General features: G+C 39.8%; 1 protein-coding gene and 1 pseudogene across 2 annotated transcripts; both read left to right on the top strand.

Annotated features, from left to right (window-relative positions):
- The first annotated feature begins 1,768 nt into the window (after positions 1–1,768).
- LOC145487471 (uncharacterized) lies at positions 1,769–5,863 on the top strand. Of its 2 annotated transcripts, XM_081466255.1 has the most exons (3): positions 1,769–1,804; positions 2,064–2,137; positions 4,784–5,863. In XM_081466255.1, the coding sequence occupies exons 2-3, from the start codon at positions 2,068–2,070 to the stop codon at positions 5,140–5,142; spliced, it is 429 nt and encodes a 142-aa protein (XP_081322381.1). In that variant the 5' UTR covers positions 1,769–1,804; positions 2,064–2,067; the 3' UTR covers positions 5,143–5,863. The 2 variants fall into 2 exon arrangements, with proteins under 2 accessions (XP_081322381.1, XP_081322380.1); XM_081466254.1 differs by having other exon boundaries at positions 1,792–2,137.
- Positions 5,864–8,170: 2,307 nt separating this feature from the next.
- On the top strand, positions 8,171–10,458 carry LOC145487907 (uncharacterized; annotated as a pseudogene).
- Positions 10,459–10,917: the final 459 nt, after the last annotated feature.

The following is a 10,917-nucleotide window of genomic DNA, read 5'->3' as shown; positions in this document are numbered from 1 at the left end:
TACCCAGAGCATCCCGTAAAAGCATACTAATCAATGTAATTGAGTTAAAGCAAAATAAAAATCTTAAGTTGCTGTCATAAGAACTGTCAGTTGCGTTTATTGGGGTCTCTGCATATCAATAAACAAATATTGCAAGTAGAACATTAGCTATTAAGAATTCCAATTGGTAGGTAGCTGACCGGTTGGCTTAATTTTACGCTAATGGAACATTTTACAGTTGCCTGCTCTGTCACCTGACCTCTGAATGGCAGCGAGGCTGGAGGTGACTTTGTATTGATACAGACCTCACTGGTTTTGTTGTGTAAATCAAGTTGTTCTTATGCTAACTAATTGGCATTTAGATAAGAAAAGCAGAGAGGTCTGTATCAAAGCCAAGCCACCTTCAGCCTCGCTTGCATCCATGGGCCAGGCAACTAAGCACAGAACGATAAAATGGCCTATTGCGATGTGTTACAAAGGATTCCAAAATCTGAGGATGTTTTCAAATGCCCAGAATCTTGTTTTTGTTTTTCTTCTTCTTCTTCTTCTTCTTCTTCTTCTTCTTCTTCTTCTTCTTTCAGATGTGATCTATCTGACGTTGTAATAATGCCAAGGCGATACTTACCTAAATAAACTAAAGAAAATGTCAAACAATGGTGGACCCATTTAGAATGGTTCACAGTCTCTCTAACTTATACAAAAGACAGTAAAATGTCGTGCTATCCTCAACAAAGTTAAAATTGCTTGAGAAGTTCGCAATTTGTTCGTCATTCTTGTCTCTTTCGTGATTTTAAACCGCAAGCTTAAGATGACAATGAAAATTCATTTACCGATTAAACTCCCTCCTTCATAACAAACTAAGGTGATTTGTAAGCATCAAAACTCAAGTCTCTCCCTACAAATCCGCCGGGCGAAGTTCTTTCAGTTAACCTACAAATTTTCGTGCTTTGTTTATCTACGCTCTGAACCGGTAATAGGAGGTCTCGTGCAATTGTAAGATCAGATTGCCTGTGACATGAATATCTTAAATAGTTGCGATCTAGACGCTTATTCAAATCTGCCTTTCTCCAAAACGCTTAGTGTGGCGTTTGCGTGTTTTCATCCCCTTGTTACAGTATCGTTTTTGACACTCGTAGATCAACTTCCCCGCCCTAGCCAGTCATCTCTATAGATAACAAGCCTCGATTGAACGACGATTGTTTATCATTGTGAGCATGTGGATACAGGTGCCAGGGTTAATTATCATCTTACTTTCTAAGCGCAGAGATTCGGCCATCGATCGGGTACGCGCGTTACCACGTAATGCAAAAGAGACATTTTTCATGTGTGATATTTCACCACCTTTTTACCGTCGATCAAAGTAAAATTTACCCTGTTTCTTATTCGTTGCTTACCTGTCCTTCGTCCCTAAATATGAAAACAACTAAATAAACCACAACTAGAAAAAAAAAAAGAACGCTCATTTACCCGCCAGTACCTTGGCGTTTTCTTCCCAACTCCTGCAAATAATGCTGATTGTTTAATTATTCCATTTTTTCTAGCCAGGGTGTTAGTTCTGCGCATTAAGACTCCTAAAACAAATTGAAATTTATTACTTTAGGAGAGCTATGTTTAGGTAAGAAACAACTAAAGCGCGAAACTAGCGGAATTAATAACAAACTCAACACACCAATGCAAGACCAGAAATTTAGCAAGTGGCCTAAACGTAATTCCAAAATAATTAATATTTACCCTGGAAACCATTTAATAATTCAATAGCAAGGTCAATAAACGTTACGTGCTTTGAGCGATCAAGGCAGTCTACAGCTCTGTAAGGGCCTTAGAGGTAAGACATTCGTATTTATCTACCCTCTGTTCACAACTACTTAGAAGTAGGCAGAAAAATTTATGCACAAGCTTTTTGATTTCTTCTTTTTTGTGGAAATATTATTCAAACATTGATTAACATAATTAATCTGTCCTGTCTCTGACATGTTCTGAAGTATATGTACTACATCTTTTTCGTCGATTCTTGGTTCATATTTCTGATCTCTTTTCGTCTCTAGGCACACATTCACCTGATAAAAGCCCTTTTTTTTCGACAGAAAGATGAAATTCCAGCTAATCCTGTGTGTTACTGCTCTCTTAATCGCCTTTGCGGCCGCGAGGTCGTTAGAAGGTACGGTAATTAGTATTAGTATTGATAGTAGACCCAGAATTTGTTTGATGCAAGTTGTTGGAATATAACTTTAAAATAATTTAATGTCGCGTGGTATAACAAGCAATTTCAGTAGTGGAACATACAAAGGCCAAAAACAAAAGTACAAGTAACTTTTAACGGCAATGCATAAAGTGTAAACTGTTTAAAGACTTACGCTTCTTGCGCTTGAACTACGCGAAATTATTCATGGTGCGGTTCGGTTTCTTTACTAGATTGATTTATTTCGAAATAGCCTTTCTCCTAAATAATTGACTACAGTCTCAGAAGGAATTGTCCTTTTGAAAGACTTTTAAAATTAAACTTGACAGGGTCACATGTATTCGTTCTTATCTAAATATCAAAGGTTTAAAAGAACGATCAGTTTTATTCCTACAAGTAGAACAACCGCAAGTAGAATGTTATTGTTCCATGACTCGTCATTTACAAGCTGAGCAGTTACTCCAAGGAAAGTGTGGCCCTGGTGTTAGTTCACGCGGCTAATTTTGCATACCGGGACATACATGTAGGAACGATACGACGACAGAATGGTAATAAGTTAAGGTCAGGGCAAAAAGAAGTCTGTTTTGCGCAGAATTTTCATCCGACAACTTAGCTCTTACGTAGAATTCCATCTATCGCACTCAGTCGCCTGAGGCCTCTGACTGTCAAATATTAATCTTGTGGTTGACAAACAATATTAAAAGTAATGAAAAACGCAATAACATATTTATTCACATTATTTTTAGTGAGTAAATACAGGCAGCCTAAAAATGAACCACGGCTTTTTTAAAGTAACTTTTTTTATATAACCCTCTGTTTGACCTGAAGAAATATGGGACCCCCACGAAAAGAGCATGTTTACAATACATCACTGGCTTATGATGTCTTATTACTTCATGTTTATTGTGAATCCTTCCAACAGTGTAAACGAAAACAAAATGTAAAGGATAAGCTCAGATAGTAGTTTTTGTTAGCAATAACTGACCATTTTGCTAGTGCTAAGTGTTTGTTAGATGTTGCGTTTTGAGTTCGAAATATTTACTCCCTCACATCAACCAGCCACTTTTCGTTTCCTTTTAACTCATATGGCTTTACCGAATATAGTAGAACCTCGCCGAAGCAACCACTTTCAGTTGTGTTGATGGGACGGGTGGTCCCTTAGTTAATAAAGATTCGACGGCTGTGTTTGCTGGATAGTGTTTTATACTTGGGAAAAAATTGTACAGTCTATTAAACAATCAGGTTATGAGCTCGAGATTTCTATAGCGCATAGAAATCGAGAGCGAATAATCTAATTGTTTTAGTATAAATCTACTAATCGTTCAAAACTTTATCTAAATCCTCTTCACAGACACTTCGAAAACGCCAAGAAGCGGCCGTCATTTCGTTATCAAGGGCACACTGTTACGCTACTCACTATCTATTACAGAATAGATAGTGAGTAGCTTAGCCAATAAGAGAACGGCATGCGTATTAGAACGCTAGTAGATTTATACTAAAAGCCGTTAGGTGTCTGTTCAACTAGTTGCTGGTTGGAAATAAGTGAGAACAAATCACTGGCATGCGAAAAAAATAAAGTACAAGCTGGTTCTTGTTTATTTTTTTATTTATTTCAAGACCAATGTTGCCAGGTACCTGATATTTTTCAGTTGTAAATAACTAGTTATTGGTCTAATATTTTCTAGAAGGCGTAGTCGCTTAGCGTAAAAAGTAATAAGAATCGGAGTGATTACGTTGGTTTCTTTTCTTCCTTCGTGTAACATTTCGGCTGATAACGTCAATTACTGACCGTTACTATTGAGCTCCAGAAAATAATAAAACATCGTGATTCAAATGTTAACCGTTCGCGTTTAAAATCATTGCAAGCCAACCCATTTTCTAAGACAAACAATTTACATATAAACGTTGAAAAGTCGAATCAGATGTTTAGATCCCTTAAACGTTTATGCAACAAAGGTTGGGCCTGAAACACAATAGTGAGATAATGACCACGCCTTGTGAAATTCACACGGCATAGACCGTTACGTTTCTTTTGACATTTACGTGATGCTATTAAGCATCAGCTGGTGTTATGCTTCAATTGGTGACTGAAGCTGTTTAAGTATAAAAATATATACCAGCACAACTGGAAAATACTGATAGCTAGACTCGCCTTGAGTTTGTGGAAACGCGCGTCATCTAAATGAATTTTTACAATAACTGTCTAATTTCTGGCTCACTGATTGGCTCATTTTTATCATCAATAAAAGTATAGGCGGATAAAATTGTAATTTATGCAAGCTTTCTAGTTCAACTCGCAGCTGTCAAACTGTCAACTTTTTAACCAATGAGATGCTATGGACTTTTTTAAGTAGCCAATCAAAAAGTGAGAAAAGCTATTGACAATGTTCGCTTCATTTTGAATGAAATTTACTTATCTCTGTTTACGGCAAGTTTACGGCGTCCTTTCCCCTCATTTATTCCCGGCATTTCACCATTTTGGGGTCTTGTTATGGTAAAACGCAAATTGATGTCAGGCTCGTGGTTCCGCAGCCACTTTGACAATGTTATGACGCAATTTATCATCAACAAGAGGACAGACGCATAAAAAAAAACTGACGTCAATTTGTTGAATGTGCTTTTTAGCTTCCAAGCGGTGTTGTCCACCACCACCACCTCCTCCTGTTCCGGCACCTCTACCAGGACCTCCTGGACCAGCCGGTCCTCCTGGAGCTCTTGGCTGCGCCGGTCCACCTGGAGCTACTGGATGCCCCGGATGGAAGGGACCCCCAGGGGCAGTCGGAGCACCCGGACCAGTTGGACTTCCTGGTAAACCTGCCCTTCCTGGACCACCAGGACCGCCAGGACCTATGGGACCACTCGGACCTGCCGGATGCCCCGGTCTTAAGGGATGCCCCGGACTTAACGGCGCCCCAGGACTTATTGGGCCCCCAGGTCCTCCCGGACCACCCGGACCACCTGCAGCCCCTGCTTGTTGCGGTTAGAAGGGCTGAAAGGGAACAGAGCGACAACCAAAACCTGCTGAAGCAGCAGATCAAATTTAAGCTTAGGATAAATGAAACCCATTTTTCTGTTTTAGAGAAATCTGTTGTCAAGCAGAACGCTAATAAAAGATGTTTGCACTACAAAAAGTCTTTTGTGCTCTGGTCTCGATGTGACACTACGATCACTACATTACCGAATCTAAGCAATCGCATCGATCATATTAAAGCTCCTCTCCCCCGGGGGGTTCTCCCTATTATAGCCTATACGGGGAGGCTCCGCCCGAAAGAACAGGGTGGGGATTTCACAAGTTGAGGTTTATGAAATGGTAGGAAAATATGTCATTTAGTTAATTAAGGGCCTTCAATTAAGACATTTTCAGCAGACGCATTTTATGGCTATATCACTTAATTTACTAAGCACTACATGAAAATGACAAGAAGGTTTCCTTTTTTGGCGACTTTTTCATAATACTGGCCGTTTATGAAAGCATGTTAAGGGTGTACCTTTTCTGCCAAAATGGAATTCAAAAGGGTAAGGGGTTGGACCTCGGGGAGGAACTTCCCTCTTCCCCACGCCCTCCCGGGCTAATCTCCAGCCAGATCGTGGCGATCACTAGGATAATCTCCATTGAAAACATGCCACAGTGTACAACACTTTTAAATCTCAAGAAATAGAGAGCTTTGACTGTCTATATAGAGTTCAAATTCTCAAAAGATTGGAAATAAAGGAACACAATGAACCGTCGTCCGTCGAGTAATCATTGAAAAGAAATTCAACATTGGCGGTTTAGAGCTTTCCTAAGGTTTGACAATTTACGTTGACTCTGAACTACGTCCTTCCAGGGAATTTTTTTAAAAACTTTACAAAAGAAGTTGACCTTATCGTGATAACTGCAATTCCACAAATTATCGCACTGCTTGCAATTTGAAATTTTATCGTTCTTAAAGCGTTAAAGAATTAAAACCAATGTAATAACTGTCAATTTAAAATATTATATACTTATATTCAAATATAGTGTTAAAGAAAAATGCTTACATGAAAGATCAACCGTAAACTTGGCTCTGATTTTGACTCCTTCTCCTCGAATTATTAAATCAGGTGCGTTAAATATATCAATACAACACAAAAACGAAAATGAAAAAAATCTTTCCTTCACAGCAAATGCAATTATTCTCTCTACCCAAGAGTAAAAACGGCTTTTAAGCCATCTTTCTTAAAAGAGAGACGGCAAGAGTTTAATTTTGCCCTTCCCTGTTTGCCGTAAAGGTCATTGTTAAGATCTCTATTATTTTACTGTCACACTTCCTTCCCTAACCCGACAAAACACAAGGCACACGTATGGGGCTGTCTCATTATAGAGTATAGAGCCTTTGGTCAAAGCAGAAGCCCAGAAGAAGTAAGGAAATCCTTTACATTGATGGAATAGTTAGTTCAATGTGAAACTTACCATAAATTGCAAGCTGTGAGTTCCAGATTCTTAAATTATTAGGCGTTCTGAATTTCCTTTAGTTTCGCTGGTTCTTTTCCTTTTATCTTTGTATCCAAGGCGCAAGTGGAAAAAGTAATGAACAAAACCGCGTTCGGTAGGTACTCAGTCTTCACGAGTCCGCTTTTGTCTAAAAAGAACTTCTTAGCGCGTCGTGGACCACCAGTTCACTATAGGCGCCAAGCGTTAATTTTGGCTTTTTTCACTGCATAGTGCTTTGCCTTAAGCCTTCGAAGGAATTAATTTATTTGTGGGGTGCATTTGGAGCTAGATGCGTATTTACTAAAACAATTTCTTATAATTAAGGATTAGCGTCATTATCATTGTACTTTCGCCCTAATACTATAGGAAAAATGAAAACTGACACCTGTCCGTATTGTTGACTTGAAAATGAGTGTTTAACGTTGGCCTCTGCAGCTAATCTCAAATTTTCGATTGAGACTGGATCTAAATAAAATACATATACTTAGGTCAACAATATATTTTTGTTAATATTATGTCTAGTTCTTCATAGTATTTCGGAAAAAAAAAATATTCAATAGATTACAAGACTTGTCGGGAATGTCAGACTATAGAATGAAGATCTCATGAATTTCACCGATGTGACTATGATTCATTCCAAAGCCTGAACTGGAAGAATGATGTAAAAATCATCTCCCAAAATCTTAAAACTGTAGCAATAGATACTAAATAGTACAAAAAAAAACACTTTGCTTTTTGCCGATGTCTTTTTGTTTTCATCAAAGACATCTATATTTGAATAAATAACTCAGCAGCTGACACTCGAGAGATTCTCACCTAGAGTTGCGTGTTCTTTGACACCTGGAACGACAAGTTCTCTACTAAGCTAACCAAATGATTACATTCATGTTTCCAAACGAACTTTTAGTTAACATTAGTGTCTGTCTCTAATATACTTCAGGCCAAATAAAAGAAACAAGATTTTCTGGCAGATTTTGAAGTTAAAAATACAGCCAAAATGAGATGACTAAAGCATGAATTAATAATTTAATAGTACAGTCACATAAAAATGTTGGCCGCCAAAATGACAAGACACTTTACTGGTCTTTACGGACTGTTCAGGTAAGCAAGAAAAACCTTTTGTCATTCACTTGTTTTTTTCTTATTTTAACTTTTATTTCTGCTGATAGCCTTGACGGTATCCTCAAAAATTGTCTCACGTGTACTCTTGCACACGAATTTTGTCTGTACTTGAGCTGACCGCCTGACCAGCAATTCTGTTCGTTTCCCTAACGCAGACAAATCATCACACAATGAATCAAAGCCTATTTTCTGGATATCATTTGCTAATTTTCGCTATTGGCCAAGACTAGTACAGAGTGTCGCCATAAACTTTAATTTTAACTTCCGAACATAATAAACCACCTCATTACACATAAGAAAATGAATGGTACAATCTCGCGCTAAAGATATCAAAGGTAAACTATATTGCTTATTTTTCAAATAGTGCTTGAGGTGAATATGCCTTAATGACTGTCTTCATTATATACGTTTTTGTATCTCTCTCAAAAGGCCAAAAAATGAATATCCAATTTCTTCTGAGTCTCGTAGTCGTGTTTGTTGCTTCAACGACAGCCAGGTCTCTACAAACTGGTAAGTGCATACTGTCACAACTACACAACTATTTTACACCAAGTTTAATGGTTTTTATTGATGAGTAAAGCGTAACAGATCGATCTGAATCGGACTCCAGGAGGTCTATTTTAAGAATACAATAATGTGAGATAAAGTAGTAGCATAGATAATTTAGTCGTCAGTTAGTCATGGTGACTTTTTCAAGTTAAATTTCAAAACGAAAGTGAACCTATAGGCCTGTTTACAAGGAGGGAGGGTTACCCTACCAAGCTGGTTGACCCTAACTGGAGGGCGAAAGATAGCCCCTGTTTACGAGCAAAATTTCACAGGTAGGGTAATCCTACAATCCGGGACAACTTAATGCGCGGTTACACTCAAAGGGTCTGGAAAAAATTAGAAAGTTAACCCGGGTAGGCGGGTTAACCCTACCTGGAGTGTTAACCCGCCTGCCAGGGTAGCCCTAGCACGCAGATAGAGTAACCCGTCCACCCGGGTAACCCTAGCTGCCTTGTAAACACGACGAAAAAAAAAACAGAGGAAATGTGTGAGTGCTAGGGTAACCCGCTTGCTGGGGTAACCCGCTTACTAGGGTAACCCGCTTGCTAGGGCAACCCGCTTGCTAGGGTAACCCGCTTGCTAGGGTAACCCGCTTGCTAGGGTAACCCCTTGCTAGGGTAACCCTCTCTCCTTGTAAACATGCCCTATGTTAACATTGGTTGAGATAGAAATGCAGCTTTTAAGGAGCTCTAAGAATATATTAGTGCCACAACTTCCAATCTTCTGCAGCTTTTCCCATAAACTACTCGCTAACGCCACCTTAAATTGGTTTATAACTATAGACAACACAGAAGATATCAATAGGCCACATAATACATTTGCGGAAACTCGAAGAGTGGCTTTCTATATAATCATAATGATCTCGTTTGTTTGTTTGTTTGTTTGTTTGTTTGTTTGTTTGTTATGGAAATGTCATTTCGTCATTGAACAATGCAGTTTTCCTATGAGAAACTAGAAAACTATTACTGATGTGAAAACCTGGCCAGAATACACCTTCTAAGGGACGAATATTTTTTCAAAAAACTGGTTTTGTAGATCAATTATAGGTTTCCACGAATTACTCAAACAGAGTTTGAGTCTGAAACCTCCTTCTGCTTTTTTTTTTTTAATTTTTAAGACTGAAATTTGTTCCTCAATTTTAAAGACATATATAAAAAAAAAAAAAACAATGAAATCCCTTTTTTGATTACGCTAGTGAAACTTGAAAAGAATGAGGATCCAAAATGTCTGTACATCATTTGCCTTGCCACTTTTCTGGCATCTGACTTAAAACAAGTAACAAACTTTTGTTTTAATCGGTATCTCTGACGAAACTGCATTTTAATGTTCATTCTTCTATTAACTCTGTCATTGATGACAAGACCGTTCTGTCAATCTATTTTTCCAGTCACCAGGAGAGCATGTTGTAACTCTGCTCCCTGTCCGCCCTCTTCCCCTCCCTGTTCGCCATCCCCACCACCTCCTGCAGTCCCAGCACCAGCACTAGCTGGGCCTCCTGGACTCCCGGGGCCACCTGGTTGCCAAGGTCCCATTGGATTAGCCGGCTGCCCTGGTTTAAGGGGACCCCCTGGGGTAATCGGACCACTCGGACCACCAGGACCTTTCGGAGCTGCTGGAAAACCCGCCGCACCTGGACCACCCGGACAAGCCGGATGCATGGGGCCAGCTGGACCTCCCGGGTGTATGGGTCTCAAGGGATCACCTGGAGCAGTTGGACTACCCGGCCCGATAGGACCTCCTGGAATAGCCGCTACCCCTGGGGCACCAGGATTACCCGGAAAAATGGGAGCCCCTGGCGCTTCTGGATCTCCTGGTTTCAAAGGAGAACCCGGAGCAATTGGACCACCTGGACCTCCCGGACTTCCTGGAAAACCTGCTCTTCCTGGCCCACCTGGACAACCCGGAAGCATGGGTCCTCCCGGCCCACCCGGATGCCCTGGGCTTAAGGGGTGCCCTGGAATTGCCGGAGCCCCTGGACTTGTTGGACCTGCTGGACCTCCGGGACCTCCCGGACCGGCTGGACCTCCGGGAACACAAGTTGAAGTATCACCATGTAATAGCGGAGGTGGTTGCGGAGGTAGTTGCTGCGGCTAGACCACGTAACGTCTATCGAAAAAGCACAACTAATTTAAGTTTCAGTTGAAATATTTTTGATAGGAAATGAAAGAATCATACAAAAGAGACTGTGCCCTGCTTCACATGCATTTTAGTACTGGTTGAATGCTCGAAATTTTCTGCATATTCATATGGTACGTTCAAGAAATTGTGTTGAAACTGTGAACGGAATTGGAAAAAACAGCAAACGAGGATTCCTCTTGTAATTTGTAAAGAGTAATTGACAACTGAAAATTAAAGTGAATACGACCTCTACTGTGAACAAAACTCTACATGGCGAGCCCTGTTACCTCTTAATAGCTATTTCGTTGGATTTCTTCGCTCCAAATGTTCTTCTGCTTTCGTCTTCTGCTAACCTTCAAAACGCTTTGAACCTCATAGAAACGCAGCCTTGTTGTTCAGCAATAGGTTGAAAGTTAAATAAGGTGTAAGTATTCCATGATAATTGACACCAAAAGTGGAAGCGTATTCAATGTGAAAAATACCCAGTATAGTTCCCCATGACCCGCTTTATATCTAG

Source organism: Orbicella franksi, chromosome 5 (assembly GCF_964199315.1).
Source record: "Orbicella franksi chromosome 5, jaOrbFran1.1, whole genome shotgun sequence".
Taxonomy (NCBI): Eukaryota; Metazoa; Cnidaria; class Anthozoa; order Scleractinia; family Merulinidae; genus Orbicella; species Orbicella franksi.
The sequence above is the reverse complement of the archived record's forward strand: the minus strand, read 5'-3'. Positions and strand labels throughout refer to the sequence as shown.